Source organism: Miscanthus floridulus, chromosome 3 (genome assembly GCF_019320115.1).
Source record: "Miscanthus floridulus cultivar M001 chromosome 3, ASM1932011v1, whole genome shotgun sequence".
NCBI lineage: Eukaryota > Viridiplantae > Streptophyta > Magnoliopsida > Poales > Poaceae > Miscanthus > Miscanthus floridulus.
This window is the reverse complement of record NC_089582.1, coordinates 146,145,440-146,163,821: the sequence shown is the minus strand read 5'-3', so window position 1 is coordinate 146,163,821 and position 18,382 is coordinate 146,145,440. Positions and strand designations below refer to the sequence as shown.

General features: G+C 43.4%; 2 protein-coding genes across 2 annotated transcripts; one reads left to right on the top strand and one right to left on the bottom strand.

Annotated features, from left to right (window-relative positions):
- Positions 1–6,257: 6,257 nt before the first annotated feature.
- On the top strand, positions 6,258–7,187 carry LOC136544647 (uncharacterized). Its single transcript, XM_066536733.1, has 3 exons — positions 6,258–6,824; positions 6,985–7,081; positions 7,158–7,187. Exons 1-3 carry the CDS (start codon positions 6,346–6,348, stop codon positions 7,185–7,187), a joined length of 606 nt encoding a protein of 201 aa, XP_066392830.1. The 5' UTR covers positions 6,258–6,345.
- A 1,504-nt stretch (positions 7,188–8,691) lies between these two features.
- On the bottom strand, positions 8,692–16,290 carry LOC136542763 (4-alpha-glucanotransferase DPE2). The gene is made up of 23 exons (XM_066535346.1): positions 15,827–16,290; positions 14,977–15,333; positions 14,596–14,710; positions 14,128–14,180; positions 13,874–14,001; positions 13,581–13,710; positions 13,122–13,318; positions 12,939–13,017; positions 12,775–12,813; positions 12,558–12,677; positions 12,361–12,462; positions 12,134–12,217; positions 11,809–12,051; positions 11,603–11,728; positions 11,443–11,517; positions 11,282–11,353; positions 10,984–11,103; positions 10,761–10,858; positions 10,265–10,424; positions 10,076–10,174; positions 9,743–9,940; positions 9,563–9,656; positions 8,692–9,042 (listed from the first exon to the last, which is right to left on the bottom strand). The coding sequence occupies exons 2-23, from the start codon at positions 15,328–15,330 to the stop codon at positions 8,879–8,881; spliced, it is 2,850 nt and encodes a 949-aa protein (XP_066391443.1). The 5' UTR covers positions 15,331–15,333; positions 15,827–16,290; the 3' UTR covers positions 8,692–8,878.
- Positions 16,291–18,382: the final 2,092 nt, after the last annotated feature.

Below are 18,382 nucleotides of genomic sequence, written 5' to 3'. Positions count from 1 at the left end.
TGCCACTAATACTTTAAGCAGCAAGGAAGCTCCTACACAAACTAGTAAGCAAAAGCACAAAGCTAACTAAGCTCACTAGCAATGCTCAATAACAAGGCAATCAATGTCAAATTAGAGAGCGCAATTACTTAGCTACACAAACTAAGCAATGTGACTAACAAGGTTACACAAACCAAATTAGCCACACAAATGAGCTACTTCTATGCTACACAAATAAGAAGGTAACTAGTAAGCTACACAAGCTAACTAATTACAAGAGCAACTACACAAGTACAATGTATATGAAAGTAATTACAAGCTTGTGTAACGAGGATGCAAACCAACGGGAAGAACAAGGTTGACATGGTGATTTTTCTTCCGAGGTTCACGTGTTTGCCAACACGCTAGTCCACGTTGTGTCACATGCTGCAGTTGCTGGGGCGGCGTGCATGCGCATGGGAAGCGGAGGGGGACGATGGAGGCAGGGGCGCAGCGTGGGCGATCCTAGGCATGTGAAATGGGAGTTCCCAGGCGCATGAAATTGGAGTTGCTGGGGCGCCGTGCATGCACCGAGTGCGGGAAAGCGAAGGGGAATGGGCGTGTGGTCCCACGTGCATGCGAGCGTTGGAAGTAGAGGGGGCACATGTGTTCGAATGGGAGGCACGGAGGTTTCCGCGTGTGCATGACACACGTGAAATGGAGTAGTAGCGCCGGTGTCCGGACGCAAGCGTCTATTCGGACGTCCGGCCGCTAGCCACGCCCCTGTTATATCCATCGGGACTCGGGGGGGCCTAAAAATTATGGGCCCCGGTACCCATGCATTGCTCGCACGACCTTGGCTCCGCCCTGTTCATTAACAAGAAGCACTTTCTTTTATTCATATATATATATATATATATATATATATATATATATATATATATATATATATATATATATATATATATATATATATATTGGCTACCATCATCTCGAAGGACAAACTATCCTCAGCATTTTTTTGCCTTAAAAAAATTTCTATGCCATTTTGCGTTTTCCACACACTTGCATCTTTTTTTTAGACTGTCTCCAACGAGGGAGACCTAAACACGAGACTCATTCCCGGTTTTGGGTCATGCATAGGGAAAAGGTCACGCACCCACAAAACAGCCCTCTCCAACAGCGACGCAAGAGGGAAGGCCCATCCCGACGGCGACCAGGGACGCCCAGACGTAGAGCCGCACGCAGAGGAGCGGCTCGGCGGCGGCGCGCTGCAGCGCGCGGACCACGAAGAGTGGGCCCGGCTGCCGAAGTGGCGTGACGAACTCCGAGTTGATCCGCGCGAACCAGTCCCGCTCGGCTAGGAGCGACACCGCGCGGGCTAGGTCGGTGGCCTTAGCGACGGATTGCGCCACATCCTAGCCAGATTTGGTGGAAAGGGGTGATCTCTGGTGGATTTGGGCGGGGGTATCGGTGGGTTTGGGCAGCCGCGGGAGGAGATTGCGGAGCAGCCTCCTGCTTCTCTGCGTGCGGAGTCAGGCCTCGGAGGGGAGAGGGAGGAGGAGGAGGGCGCCGGCACCTAGGCTTCCTTCGATGCGGGGCTTCCACCGACGCGGAGGCGTGCGCGGGCGGGCCACATCGGAGATTTGCGTAGTGAGGAGAGATGCGATGCTTTTTTGCGTTACGATTGGGCTCGTAGGCAAAATGGGTAGCGTATCTGGGTCACCTGTTGGAGGATGTTTTGGATAGGCAAAAGTACTGTGTAGGATGCATTTTGTGTTTGCCTCTCCGGGTTGGAGACAGTCTTATAACAGGTGGTGTGTAAAGCTTGCACACCATAGCAGCTCTCTTGCCATATTTATATTTCATCACATCTATTTTTGTTCAGTCCATCCGACTGGCTTTGTGTGTTCAATGACCGTATTTATATTTCATCACATATATATTTGATATTTGCAAGAAGAATCATTCTCCCATCCTGTTGGCTCCTGTATTTGTTGAATAATTAGGCAATTTTCTGATTAATTTTTAGATTAATAACATAATACAAATCATGCCAATCTCATAAACTGGCATGTAGATCTCTAATATACTAGTTAAATCAGACAGCATTAATAGCAATATAGCTAGCAGCATAGCTAAGATCATTATGACCAACACAGTAGACGAACGACAATAATAGATTGGTCACGTGGTGTGTACCTTTTGTTTACAGAAGAAAATAGTGTTGCTGGTGAAGATGATGTAGAGGGAGACGCTGCTGCTGGTGGTACTAAGTCGTCGATGAGTGGTGAAGAAAGAGCTCAGAGCAGCTGACGACGAATACGTTGGGACGTAGCGCTGCCTGACTTGGATGGAAGACCATCGTGAAAGTCAGGACCAGTCCCGAACGTCGGTGCACGCAGAGGCCGGAATGAGAGACTACAGCAGCAGCGTAGCAGTGAGAAGAGGAAAATACTAATTTATTACCTTTGGATAAGGCTGGATAACGAGTTGGCTTGGCTCGGCTCGGCTCGGCTCGTTCTGGCTCGTTAAGATAACGAGCTAGCTCGGCTCGGCTCGTTATCCTAACGAGCCAGAAAGCCAGCTCGACTCGACTCGTTAAAAGCTCGAGCTGGTTCGTTAAGCTCGCGAGCCAGTATAAAAATACACAAAATATAATATTTGCATTTATCTTTGAGAATAATAATAATATAAAAGAAATGCATCTAGACCAGTTACCAGTCAATTTATAGGGTCTAGATCAGTTACAGTCAATTATAAAGTGCAAGACATGAAGTAATACAAAAACTAATATAATTTTTGATATTTTTTTCTAAAAGTTTGGCTCGTTTAGCTCGCGAGCGGCTCACAAGCTGAGTTGGCTCGTTATAGCTAACGAGTTAAAATCTTGGCTCGGCTCGGCTCGTTATCCTAACGAGCTGAGCCAAGCCGAGTCGAGCCAGCCACGAGCCGAGCGAGCTAACGAGCTTCGAGTTTTTCGTCCAGCCTTACCTTTAGATTTTCCAAAGGAGAATTTTTATGTGTCTTTTTTCAAAAGGATTGGGGTATATATATTGAAGAACCAGACTACGTACAGCCAGCCGAACATGACCTTGGTTCTACGCCGAGGTAGCTAGCTAGTACCGTGCGCAGTAGCCAGACTACGTACGTTACGTCTTGAAGAGGAGGACATTGAAAAAATCGGCGGCAGGCCGGCGGCCAAGAAACGGCGGCGGTGGCGTGGCGTCCCCGGCCTGTACCTGTACTTACTCACGCAGTACTACGAGGGAAGGGACTGTGGCGACCAATATCTATCGCCATCGAGACTATCACCGATAACAACATATAAAATACAGGACCTATTTAATCTTTGATAACGTTATAAGTAAAGGGTTTAATATCCATTCAACATCTTCTCCAATAAGAGTATCTAAAAGAAAATTCTCTTTGTAAAAGAATTTTCAGAAGAGATGATGTTTATACTTGAGTTGTGTCTTTCAGACAACCTACAGATACCTCTGTTATCTATTTTAAGTTTAGGTGGCCAGATGGACGTGTTGTCCGAGACGGTCTCAAAAGACCTACACAGGTTGGTCATGGAAGAAAATACGCATAACTTATGGAGTCGTCGATAGGGACATCCACACAGACGTACGCGGCGCGTGCATGCAGCCACTATAGCCACCTGATGACAAATTTAAAAGGCTACCTTCTAGAAGTGTGGTCAGCGCTTCTAGATCAAAGCTGGCGCAGACACGCACAGCTAGCTGGTCAGCTAGCAGGTCTGGCCCGGCCCTAGTGCCGCCGGTCCTTAGCTTTTCTTTTCTTCTCTGCTTTGCTTTTGACAAAATCTTTTTTGTTGTTGCCTTTTTGCAATCTGGTGCTTTGTGTGCCTTGCTTGCCTCTAGATCTACATGTTAATTCCAAACCCACGTCAAACAAACCAGTTTTTTAATTTCTTTCTTTCTTTCACAAGAATTAATAAATATTAATCACACAAGAGGCAGATGATAATTAAAGAAGCCGAGACCAGTATACGTCAAGCCGTCAAGATAACTTTTTACAACGGCGCCAAACCAATTTTATGTTTGGATTGGAAATCATATCAATCAATTTTATGTTAATTTGGATTGGAGATTTGAAGTTCCATCTCAAACTCGCAAAAAACCAAGCCACCATCCGCGTATGTGCGCCGAACCAGGGCCAAATAAAGGTGCAGGTTATCTCCAAATTACCCAGCCGTACGTGCTCATGATCAAAATTTTCACCATATTATACACCCCCTTTGTTCAAGGAAAAAAATATGCGCACACAAGAGGCAGATGCACCCCAGCTGTCCCCTTCCATTTTAGCTCTTGCTTCGCCACTGCGCCGTACCCTGCTTCGCACTCCTCTATTTGAATAAATTTTGGTTAATACATATTGAACAAAAAACAATTACGCTCACTACTTCAGCCGCCTTATTATGTTTCTACGATAAATTTGTTTCTTGTTTTGAAACATTATAAAATAGAAGCAAAAATTCCTCTCTGCTTGTCTTAAATATATGGACCCTTATCAATTGATTTTTGTCGTCCTACTTCTCTTGAGGAAATAAAAATTACTACGTACCTTTATCAGAAACATTTGGCAAATTTGATTTTGCACGGTTGTATATCTTTGACCAATGTTTTCAAAAAAAAATCCTTTGAATCTAAAGTATTTTACAAATATTTTTATTCTCAATCACGCAAAAGGTTTGCACGTCTTTGTATTTAGGGTGAAAAAAAGTTTAATACAACACGTCTTAGCGACGCCCTAGGAGATAAGAAGAGTTGTACGTGAACGCTCAGACCCACCCTAGGGTGTCACAAATATTTTGAAGTACAAGTCTATACATATAGCTTACACATGCTTTCAAGCTAAATAATTTTAATTTTTATTGATGTCTATCTATAGTTTACAAAGTTTGACTAAACCTTGTCCTAATAAAGCGCGAGATTTTTTTAAAGGAAATATGAACGGTGAGTCTTTTTTATCCATAGTTTACAAAGTTTGACTTAACCTTGTTCCTAATAAAGCGCGAGGTTTTTTTTAAGGAAATATTTTTTTTATGTGACACGAGGGAGTAAAGCTAAAACACGTGCGCGAGCATGAATTCAGTAGAGATACAGAGCTATCACTTCCACACCACACGATTATATTTATAGAACACGTTTCTAGAACACGTCGAATATAATCATTCTAAACATCACATCGCCTCCATGTTTCAGCGATCGTACGTCGTGGTCTGCACTCCGACCGATCCTTAACTCACATGAAAATTTCGAGGTTAGGTGAGTGTTTCTTGCTGTGATAGTACGTTCTGTCTCTGAAACTTCTGCTAATTGATGCTACATACCTACTCCAGCTGTAGTACAGGTGTTTATTCAATTATTTGGCGCGCGTATTAATCTAGGCAAAGTGAGCAGTTGAATACTTGAATACTGGCAATGTAATTATCCTTTTTTTCTAACACACAGTAGTACAGACGCGTTATATCCCTCTAAACGCACACGAACACAACCTATTTCTGTAAAATTGAAATTATGAGTTCACCACGATTCACTTGTGTTTCGTTGCCAAAAAAAAAATGTTTCATACCACCGACTGATCGAATAGCGTCTTCTGCTTCTTGGAATATAACTTTTAAATAATTGCAAGCACACGTGGCGAATCTATCTTGATGGGCACGCAAGTTGTACCCATAAGAAACCTAACCAATTGCTCATAACTAATTTAAATTGTGAGTAAGTGAGTAAACAGTTGTGTTATTACAGCTAATACCTATCACTCTTGCCGTTTAATAATTTATGAGAAGTTCAATTAGATATAAATTCATATGGAACCTGGTAGATCATAATATACTATATATATGCACACGTGTATTGCGTCTAGTATGATTTTTTAACTGAACCTCATTGGATGAGAATGCGGATGTGGACGCATGGGCTTTTGAGACTTCGTATCAGACACGGACATACGAATTCAGTCTTCGTATCGTTATCGGAACTCGGTAGGACGTGGACATGTGAGCTCTGAGTGGAGGATGATTCATATGGTTACGGATGCGTGAGCAGATATCAAGACTGATATCACTGTACATATGATGATGTTAGAGTCTTTTTACGTGTAGACGGAGAAGATAAGAGGAGATCTGAGCGCTTCGATAAAGCTCATAGTTATACGTATCTGCGGCAGTAGGATTTTGTAGTCGTTCTTTTTTCCCATTCCAAAATAAATAAATAAAAAGGATTTTGCAGTCGTCGTCCGCTTGGCGAATTCGGCGCGTGGTCAGCTATAAATACTGGCGGTGTCTGTCCATGTCGCTCTCGCCACGGCCACCGCTCCGCAGTCCGCGTGCGCGCCCCGCGCCCGTCCCACGCCATGGCTTCCGCCGTGCACCCGCCGCCGCCGCCGTTGGCGCTGCTCCCGAGGCCCCGTGTCGACGACATTGAGGACAGCGACAGCGAGAGCGTCGCGGAGTCGTGCCCGCACCCGCGCCCGCACGGCGCGGGCGCGGCGGCGACCGACTCCTGCTCCTCTTCCTTCTCCTCTTGCGGCAGCAGCGCGTGCTGCCACGAAGACGACGAGGCGGAGATGGACGACGACGGGTGCAGCAGCTGCGTGGAGGGAGACGAGTACAGCAGCTACCAAGAACAAGAGGAAGCTGCCTGCGACGAGGAGGGGGAGGAGAGAAACAAGGCGGGGAGGGGGAGCGGCGCCTGGTGGGAGCAGATGGCGGGCGGCGGCGCGATCACGGCGCTTCCTCTCCCACGGGCGCCGGAGGCCGCCGAGGACCCGAAGCGCGCGGCGGAGCGGCAGGAGGAGGACCGCAAGTTCTGGGAGGACTGCCTCGCCTCCGGGTACCCATGAACCCACCCACCCCCTTGATATGCATCCGAGTTCATCGCAATCCCATGCTCACAACACAAGATACACGACGACGGCAAAGGCCAAAATCGCCGTGCCGACACACACGGATGTAGCATGTTTTTTTTTACCCTCTTGGTCTTCTTTGTACAGCGAATATTTTAGAAATTCTTGGGCTCCTGTAACGTTGACCGGCAGCATACATGATGATGATATGAATTCTGAAGAAACTGATGGTTTAGTTGGTGAGGTAGGATGCTAACTTTGCTCTTAATTCAACCTTCAACCTAAACCATGAGAATTGCGACATTCATTCATTATTCCAGAATCTAGAACGTGATCATGCTCGATCTTAGTGAATGAGTGAACGGATGGAAGAAGAAAAAGGTTAACTTTTTCCGAGAAAAGCAGTGGATGCCAACATCAACTGCCTCTAGAGAGAGAGAGAGTGGTGGCAGACAAGAAGAACTCGCTTTCCTCCTCGTCCAACTCCAAATTCAGTGGTGGTGTTGCCACCGAATTTTATTTGGCACCGAGGAGGAATACAGACAAGGCCTGCAAGAGCAAACAAGCGGTGCCTTCCAAGATGATCTTCGTTTTCAGTTACTTGATGAATGCAGTCAGTTACTGCTGTCAGAGACTCCAAGGTCGGTGCTGTCAGTGTCAAATGACTCTGTCTGCTCCAAAAAAAAAAAAAAAACAGTAGTACAAAAAAAAAAGATAGAGGTGGAAATTGTAACCACTGATTAAGTGATTATATTACACAATGGGTTTGGTGTTGTAAAGCGACGTCGTTAAAGGAGGCAAAGCACACGACAGGTGTGGTTTATTATAAACTTTTATTATTATTTTTGCAGTTGCATCTGTGCCGTTTCAGCGAGGTAATCAGCTGCCCAGGCCCTTTCGGAGCTTTTCAGGGCAGCATACACATGTGCTGCATTGTACTTGTACCACCACGAGACTTCATGGAGATTGCAAGATACAGATTAATACTGATTGCGAATGGCAAGTCCATTTTGCCCCTCCAATTCCCATTCAACTTCAAATATCTCTGCTTTAGACTTGTGGCCGAAAGAAAAATAAAGACTTTAGACTTCATTACCGTCGCCAAAAGAAAAAAAAGATCTTTTAGACTTTCTTACCGGAGAGAAAAAAATTCTTTAGACTCTAGATTCGAGAAGAAGATTGACCTGTGACTGTGAGCCAGGGAAGCTGGCAAAGTCCATTTGTTCAGTTGCTTACCCTTTTCAATGCTATTAGTACGAAGGGGCATGCTAATTGCAGAAGCAAGAAAGAGTGTTCAAGCTGTCCTTTCAGATGACAGTGCCCAACCAGTTGGAAATCAAGGAAGAAACCTTCACACCCACAGGACCACAGCATCAATTAAAGGGGTTGCTGCTAATAATGTGTTTATTTATGAATTGGAATTTGGTGTAACCAACACTTTGGGCCATCACATCAATAGCAAGGAAAACCTAATGTTCTTGTCAATTGGCATTTGGCATAAATAAACAAGCTCCAAAAGTAGAGGCTTTCAGGGAAAGCAGCTGGAGGAGAACCATCCATAGCATGACCTTTTCTTTTGTTTAGTAGCAGCACCAAAATAAATGGAACTGTCCCCACTACGAGTTCTAGTGTAACACAAATCTGGAACAGAATCTATTCACAAAGGCAGATAAAATTAAACAACTAAAAGAACTAGTAGCATTTATTCACATGCGACGCACCACAGACACCGATTTTGGTTGATTAGGACAACACAAACTGCACAAGATGCCATTTCAATGGCTTGCTGAAGCAGAAATACGCCAACAAGAAATAACTGGGTCGTCAAAGAACATTTATGAATGAAAACCAAAATTGGATGAATTATTTCACTTGCTGACTTGATAGATGATACTTCTTATTTCCAGAGTTGGAAGAACTTCACAGGGGTAAAGAATTTTCTAGCAGAAACATCACCCGAATCGACATGGTAATGCAATCTGTCGACTTATTCTATTTACTTCTAGTCGTGGTCGTTTTCAGCTGTTCTTGCAATCCTTTCCTAAGCTTTGCCATTCAACTGCACCTTAGATAGCTTCTCTCTGCTTTCGTCGGCACCTTCCACCTTCTTTCCAGGGAAGGACCTCCCGCTACTTGTGACAAGGTCCTTGATGGTTGCTTGGATGTCCTTGTCATCCAACAGAGATTCCAACGTCACATGGACACCTGAAAATGTTGGGGAGAAGTTAGATCCAAGGAAAAGAATTGCCTTTTCCAGATTAAGTTCACAACAGGAGTGCAAATCGCATGTGGAGCTTGAGAGATACCACTTTAGCTTAGAAAGCTATGCCAATGGCCCATATGAAAATGATGGTACCCTAAAAGTTTGGTATTGTTTATTCAATCATTCAAATTTGGCAGGCTAGCAATGCATCATGCTCCAGATATTAAATTCAGCTACTGTGCCACCTCTCTTGATGAGCCTAGATCAAATGGTTAAGTAGATAGTAGCAAACACAAATGCTGAACTGTTTAAGTTTCAGGCAGCAGCTACATCATGCAATTCATCTATCATCATGACTACCAGACCATACAACAATTAAAACATGGCTATCGTCTCATGTCAATAAATTGAATGGGAGGCTTTTCCAGAAAAGAAGGCAACATTTCAAGAGTAACCTTAAAATAATTTTCTTATTGAAATGCCTTATTTCATAAAGAGGTGGGGAATGATGAATTGACTTACGGAATCTCCAATAGTGCTTTGGGTTAGTGGGGTCATTGATTGTTTCCTCTGGTGCTGGTCTTGTGGTGTACTTGTCTTTCAGTGCAAGAAGGTCCTGATAAATGCCAAATCCGAAGTAGACTCATCAGCTTATTTTAGGCAAGAAATCCTTGATCTATGATGTAAGTTCAAGTTTCACACCTGAAGTGGAAAGATTGCCCACATTGATGGGGCGTCAAAATGCTGCTGAACAATGAAGTGCACTACTTCCGGGGTGCAACGAGATGGGGGCTCTTCATCACTGCCAACTACAGTCTTGTAGAAACGACTTCTTCTTCCTTCATCTTCTTCCCACCAAGCACGTAATGTAGAGCAATCATGACATGAGGGAGCACAAACCTGAAACATCAAAAATTGATCATCGTCAAATCAACATAGCCTCTCTGAATCTCCATGTCATGTTCAATCAGAACACTCTTCATTATATTTCCAATTTATCTGAGTGTAATACTGTAATAATGGATGGGAACACACCGTCATATAGCTATACTGAGAAGGAATACCAAATTCCAAGTTTGGTTCACTAGGCATTCTTTGGATACGCAGTCCAATCAACCCCAGTTCTTGCATAACCTGTATAGAAGTTTTCATTATTATTATTAACGTCAAGTAAAAACCAGTGGCTTAGTTAACAACTTTGCAGTTCTAGAGAAGGGGTCATACAGGGTGAACACAAGCAGGGATAAGGCCAAGGTCCTCTCCACATGCCAACATATCTGACGAGTTCAACAGGACAGGCAAAGTCTTCAGGGCATTTTGACGCCAGAGATTTTCTTGGCGAGCAAAATAATAGTCATAGTACAATCTTCTGAGGACATTTTTGCTGTAAAATGATGTCCGATGAGAGGATGAAATTTCATGAACTTAGATTCATTAGAAACGCATTGCAAAGCCTAAAATGTGGTGTACCCTAATTTTGTTTTCTTGAGAACAAGCTGTCTACTGCAAAATACCAATACACTAATTTCATTTTCTGGGTAGAAGGGTACCCAAAGAGATGTAGACAACAAAGTAAGATAGGCAAATGCCCTTACACTGTTACATTATGTCATTAACATTTAGTAGACTGAACCAAATTTAATCACAAGTGGGAAGATCAAATCCCCTCAAATTTGAAATGGAGAATAGAAGAACTATAGTTTAGAACCATTAACATCACCTGTGTTCATCTAGGTCCCTAAAACTTGATGCATCTTCCAGGTTGAAACGGGGATAAAATTTTGTGGAGTCCTCTGGATCTCTGATAAGGACAATATTCTGCAGAACAACAGTACTTAAACCTAAGTCAGAAAGGAGCTGGATATCTTAGGAGAAGTCATAACACGGAGAATAAAGTGTGTCAGCAACAATGAAATTAAATCACAACGGAAGACCCAAATTACCTGTAGTAAATCGAAAAGGCCACGGCGGATACTGTCTTCTTTCTCTAGCCACAGTGATTTTTCAGCACTTGTTTTAATCTTTGCAATAATCTTTTTCTCTGTGTTGCAATCTTCTTTAAACTATACAGGTGAAGCAAAGAAGAAAAAACATGAGATCAAAGTAACTAGTAATATTTTAGAAACGAGATCGCATTAAAAGTACACACAACTGACAATACAAAATAGAGACATTTATATTGTGATTTGCAATTTACTCTTGAGTAGCTGACATGTTCTATGAAGAATATTATTGCATTACCTCATAACACTGCTTCTGATACTCATTTAGAAAATTGGCTGCAATGACTGTCCAAAAGGATCCAAACTTCTCCTGAGAAAAAAAAAAAAGAAATTTCACGATTGTGGCCTAAAATTTCACTGAAAAAAAATCTGAAACACGGACATCATTATGAGTGCAACCTCTAGAATTTCCTGACGAATGTATGGTTGGCTCATTCGATTAAAATCCCATAGACCTTCACTTAAAAGCTCCTCCTGGAAGTCAAGAACAAGTTAAATAAACTACTCCGAAAGATTTCTCTGGCCCATTTTAGTTTGCCCAACAGATACAGAAACTAACCTGACTAAGAGGAATGGAAGGTCTAAATTTCCCAACTAAACCTGTTGCAGCATGATCTGGAAGCTCCCATATCCTAAAGAAACCCAAGATGTGGTCTATCCTGTATGCTGTGAAGTACTTTGCCATCTGCAACATGCTAGTAGGATATGAATAATAAAAGGAAAAGGTGACCAATCAGACATACAACGATTGTTATTCTAAATAACCTGTGTCAGACGACCTCGCCACCACCCATAATTATCCTTTGACATCTCCTCCCAGTTATATGTAGGAAAACCCCAATTTTGTCCATTCTTGTCAAAATAATCAGGGGGTGCTCCAGTAGCGGTATTCATGCGAAACAAGGTAGGGTATACCCAAGTATCAACACTATTCCTATCAACACCAATAGGTAAATCACCTTTCAGGATAACCTTTTTCTTTCTTGCATATGTTGCTGCCTCTGACAACTAAAAAAACGAATAAAAATAATGTCAAAAAAATATATACACGAGAATAATAATATGAGCAATTCAGAATGACAACACTTACTTGTATATATAGATGGTACTGAACATAGTAATGAAAACGTATAACGTCATGGTGTAAAGTACCTTCAGAAATAAGTTTGTCAAGCTGAAACACATTACAGAAGGAAACCATCTTAGTGCTCATATTACACATGTGCTCTCATAAAAAATTAGAACAACATATGTTCTTAGCAAGCTATAGCGACTGAAAAGATTCAAGTACCAAATGCAGAATAATATTTTCAATACCTTCTCCTTGGAAAACTGAGAAAACCGACCCCATTGGCTGTGGTCAGATGTCTCGAAAAAGTCCCGCAAAAAGCAAAATGCCGCATATGGTTTCAACCATTCCTATTAGAACAGTGTGAAAGCTTATCACATACAGTTTGGAATAGGAAATCACGTACCATGATTACACATGATAAATGAAATGGCAGTGAATGTACCTCGTTTTCAGATAAGAACTGCTTGAAAGAACTGGAGTTTAGCACTTTGTCCTTTTCTAAATTGAATATTTTTCTAGCAATCGACAATTTTGTGGACAATGCTGCCTCGTAGTCGACGTCCTAATTTACAGATCATTTTCAAGTTAGGAAGTAACTAAATATTAGAGATTTAGTCAAATAGATGCAAGAATCAGCAACAATATGCAAATGCAATAACCTTTTTATCCAATTGCTTCTTCGCCTGCTGAATTTCTTCCTGTAATAAATTTTAAATTGAGTACCAAATGAGGTGAGGAACAACTCATTCAAACATTTAGTGAAATAAAAATAACACAGCCAAGACATACAATGAATGAATATGAAAGCATAACAAAGGTATACCTCAACATCCGCAGGAATTGCATCTGAAAGTGCTTGTACTCTCAGGTACAAGGGGTGCAATGCAAAGACAGAGAGGGAGCTACACATGAGGGGCATTGCTACTGTTTAGATAATGTCCTTATTGATTTCAAGAAAGACCACCATTATAAGCAGGAAACCTTTGGTATTGAATATTAGTCGTACCTGTATGGATAAGAATCCCACCACATCCCATGAACTGAAGTATCGTTGATTGGAAGGAGCTGAACAAGATGGAAGCCCGAATTGACTGCCCAGTCAACAAGAAGTTTAAGATCTAGGAATTCTCCAACGCCAAGGTCCTCGTCTGATCTGATTGAAAATATGGGTACAGCAACACCCGCACCCCTCCATGGTGCATCCTGGTAAATGCAGATGAAGTATTAGTACACAATGTTGGCTGTGTATGATGCATACTGATTCTCTGATTTGTTAGCCAAAAGTATGAAGTTCCATGGTTCTGTTATGTCAAGCACATGCTCATGTATACTGAATACTATTAATTGCTTATAACGCATCACAGCATGGTCAATGGTTTCTAGTTAATATGGTCAAGCAGTTCCTAGAAAGTTCTCTTGCAATGAACCCATGCATCTCTGCAGATAACACTACTGGATACATTACCCTGAGAGCACCATCAGATAACACAATATATCTGGATTGCTTGGGTGACGATAAATCAACATTAACCTCCCTGTTTGGACCAAGCTCCAATGAAGAGTTTCCTGCTTGACTGATTTGACAGTATTTATATGTGGAAAAGATGTTAAGGACAATCATTCTCAGAAAAAATCTAAGGACGTGATATTAGCCAACAGCTAAAAGGATGGTGCATTGAGGAATACTGGCAAAACAATATTCATCCGTATGGTACATCCAATAAAAGATTAAGGGAACAATCATTTGCAAAAGGATATTTTACAGGGAACTCAGACTTCCGTAAAGCACGGCTTGCTTTCCACAAGGAATCTCCAACATAGCTCAGCTTGAGACCATCTTGAGTTTGCCATCTTCCTAATTGAGGGTTACTTCCAGTGACGACGACCTAAAGTTCGTTATCAGTGAACGTGAGGGACATCAGCAAGCAGGTATGAATTAATTAAATAAGTTACTGATTAAAACAATTAAGGATAGTTTATAAAAGATAAAGACATCTTTAAAGTGTACTTACAGTAGAGCCAGATACGAGCCGAGGACAGCTAATTACGAACTGGACAACGATATCTGCTCAGGGAAAGTATTATATAAGACAAAAAAAACTGATAACTTGATGTGGTGCTCCAAAAATAGAAATTCATTCTTTTTTTTTCTTATTTCCCTTTTACATTTTATTATAAATACATGTAACCTGCATGTTTTCAAAAGAAAGAAAAAAATCAGAAGCCCCAACCCCCAAGGATAATCTTATCTGGGAACTTGCTTATAAAATACATAAGAGCACACAAAATAAATCATCTGAGAGAGACAGAGAACTCTAGACATCTAGAGTAGGAAGAACTTCATTTGATATATTTAACATGTGAAGACATGATGCTATATCAATTCTTTTTCAGCAATACATTCATCACGAAATCTCAGATATTTGTAGATTTAACACTCTGATCCTGCTCACTCAATTGGTTTTTCATATAAATGATACCTTCAGGATCCAAACTTTTGTTGAGGGACACCGACTGCGATTCTTTAACACCTTCAGTAGCATTGAAAATGACATTCTTGAATGCGCTTCTAAAGAATAAAGCTTCAGAAGCATCCTGAATGCAAACAAGACCATTAGTAAACATTATACAGAGCAAAGAAACTTCTTTGTTGTGAACCTGACAAACAGCAATGCCCCATAACCAGCCTTCTAATATAGCAAGGAAACCAACAATGGATACAACAACCCACATCTTATCCAGAAGAAAACGACAGATACAGCCCATTCAGCTAAAAATGTAAGATCATACATTGCTGCTACTTCACTGCTTACTGTAGAGAACATAAATATACAGACGCTACTGATAAAAATGATTAGTACCTGCCACCAGTCGCGGATTTCAATTACATCTCCTTCCTTAACGCCCTCCGGCAGGACTAGTTTCCTTTTCTCCCCAGCCTCCCATCTCAAAACATTCTTGCTATCATCCACCACATAGTATTTGTACTCACAGGTAAAGCCAGCAACAACAGACACGCTCCCACACCAGATTAGCTCACTGTCCTGATGGACAGGACTCAGAGACACTCCTTGCTTGACATTCCACGACCCGAGTGCTGGTTCCGACCCAGCAATCAGAAGAGACTGCCCCCATTGTGTGTAATACGGCAATTTGAACAGCAAAGTCACCGAATTCAGAGATTTCTTTCCCGACGTTGGCCCCGAGTTCGCCATGTCCTTCAAGCAGGGAAGAAGAGAGAAATCAGGAAGCTGAATGTGTTGTGTACGCGTGCGAAAGATCAAAGATGTAAGATTGGCACGACTGAAGAATGAATCCCATAGCTTCTCGCCCCCAAAAGATCAATCAAGATTCCATGAAACGAATGGTTATACAAGATCCCGTACATATATACCTTCTTCTATTCTACCCCTTTCATCTTATTTCATTTTTCTTCCATTTCTCCAGTAATTTAAACAAGGCATGCAAGATTCAGGAATCGGATTCCTTCGAAAAAAAAGTTGGCCCAGATTCGTGGAACCAAGAGTTTGCCCACATTCCTATGCCACTACGCCTTCCCGTGCTAGTATTGACCTGGCCAAGGAGACCCACGCATCCAGAACGAGTAACCAGCAGCAGCTCAGTGGAGCCCGTGGGAACAGATCAAGCACAGCGAGAAGAAGAAGAAACCAATCAGGTCAGTTAACAGAGAAGGGCGCAGAGGGTACGTACCTTGACACGGCACGACCGGCGGCAATGGCGACAAACGGGCAGGGAATCAGCGAGGGCGGAGACAAAGAAAACAGAGCGAGTGAGAGAGCGGCAAAGGCTCTACGGCTCTCCCTCGAAGATAGAAGGCGACGCGAGGGGAGAGGATGGGTGTGCGTGTGGAGGGCGAAGGCGACGTCTACGACGGTGGGAGAGCCTGGGAAAGCGTCACCTGCATCCGCAGTGACAGCATAAAAAAGGAGCCTTTTTCTCCCCCTCCTTCCCTCTCCTCCCTTCGTGGATCCGACTCCTAATTTTGAGACGACGAAGAATAGCAAAGCAATCTGCTCGGGTCGTCCGGTTGTGTGGCTGGGAGCGGTGGTGGCGGTGACACCGCTACACGTGAGGTGAGGAGTGAGGACGACGCGCGCGCGTCGGTTCCGTCACTGCCCGTCCGTCAGCGGTCAGCCTCTCCCGAACTCTACCGCGCCATGCTGCCTCCTGACGTGGAGTAGTCTAGATAGATGCGGCACGAACGCTCTCTGGCTCTCTGCTGCTGCAACTTGCAGATCTCGCCATGAAAGGAGAGTTTTGTTTTTTCTCCCTTCCCCCTTGGGGGCTGGGGCTGGGGGGGGGGGGGGGGGGGGGGGGGGGGTCCCGTCTCGCTGAATATCTCTGGATCTGTTCAGTTTTGTCGCGTTGAGAAGCTTGGTTATTCAGGGAAAGTGACAACGAAGGATGGCATCCGGAAGATCTGGTGAAGCGATCTGTCACTCGCTCATCACTGGCTGAGCTGAAGGCCTGACTGAAGCTCGTGCTGCACCTGCACTGCTAGTGTACTGTATTAATTAAAGTGCGAGCAGAGCAGGAATCCTGTCTGTGTTTGCAGCAGGGTGAGATTTGCAGATCAGATTAGTGTGTAAGTTTTTGCCATAAACGGCAAAAGATGAGAGATGGAGCATTGCAGATTCCGGGAAGGAGGATGAGTGCTCTGTTCGCTTGGCTGATAAGTCATGGCTGAAAGTACTGTTGGCTGATTTATTGTAAGAGAAAAATATTGTTCGTTGGCTGAAAAAGTACGGCTTATAAACCAAACGAACAGGGCATAGTTAGTTAATTAGTGCTATTGAAGAATGCTGTCAGAGGTGTACGTCGACAATTCCTGCAGCAGCACACTGACAAGTGTGTCCACGTCCATCTCTTTATAAAAGGTCCCCGAGATCTCAGAGCGTGCAGTGACAGCAGCAGGGGCGGATTTGGGCCTAGGGCAACTAGGGTCACGGTCCTAGGCGTGGCCTAAAAAGTCTCTTATAGTATATGTAGTTATCCAGCCTGGTTCTAGATATTGGGCCAATTGTGCACACCCCAAACGGCCCAGAAGTCCAGCACAGAGAGAAGAGAGGTAGAGCGCGCAGATGGGAAATAGCGGCCGCGGCCGCGGCGCCCGTCTCCGTTCAGCCGTTCCTTTTCCTCGCTTCCTCTCCCACTCCGCGTTCTGAGTTGCTGCTAACTCTAGCGCCGACGGCCGTCCTCCACCGAGAGCCAAACGTCGGTCCGCCCTCGGCCCTCGCTCATTGTTTGTCGTCCTCCCGTGGTCCCATCGGACGCTGGTTCTCCACGCGCCAGTTCTTCTGGCCCCGGCACCACTGCTCTGCAGCCCAGCACGGCGGCGGCCGCCTGAGCCTGGCCACAGGCCGCACTAGATGGCGTCCCGCGCCCGACAGGCCAGCATTTTGGCGCAAGCAAGCGGCAACAGCGCAACAGGCAGGCGCAGGCCACAGGCGCCTCTATCTCTATGGTGTGTTGGAGTAAATAGTACTGGTTTGTGCCTCTGTGCTCTGTTAGACTATTATTACTCGCCGATTGCAAGAGGGTTAACTGACTAAGCCTTGGTAATTCTTCCCCATTCGCAAATATGAGTTCTGTTTTAAAGTTTAACTCTCCCCGATCTAGAAATTCCTAAATGATTAATTGATTATTATGTTGATGTTTGTCAAGTCTGAGTCGAGGAATAAGATTGTCGGAGGGGGTAATTGATTGAATTATAGGACGATTTGTTATGTTAAACTAGATATCTTTGCAAGCATCAAAGATGAAAATAATTTGTATCAATTATGTTGTGTATTGGAGCATGGAATTGAGATATCATCTAAATTTATACATTTATAGGCTAGTTTATTATCTATCATTATTATTAGGTCCGGTGTGGTTAGTATTTTAATCCGGTGCAGAACATTTATGCACTTTGACCGTGGGCGCCAAAATGGACGAGCTCGGCCACTGGACAGCAGCACCGCTGAGCCTCCCTGTCGAGCGTTGTTGCTTCGCTCCTCATCGGGTCATCACCAAGTGACTTCTCTGTACTAGCACATGAAGGCTCCGATTGATTTGAAAGGAATTTTAAGAATTTGGATAAAAAAAAACTAATGTGTTTTATTGAATTCTGTATTCATATGTTAAAATCTCTTAGAATCTAGTTTGTTTGGATGAGATTTTACGATTCTAAGATTTTCTATCCAGATTCCTAAAATCCCTAGATCCAAATGTGACCGAAATGATTGGTTTGCTTATTGGTCCAGT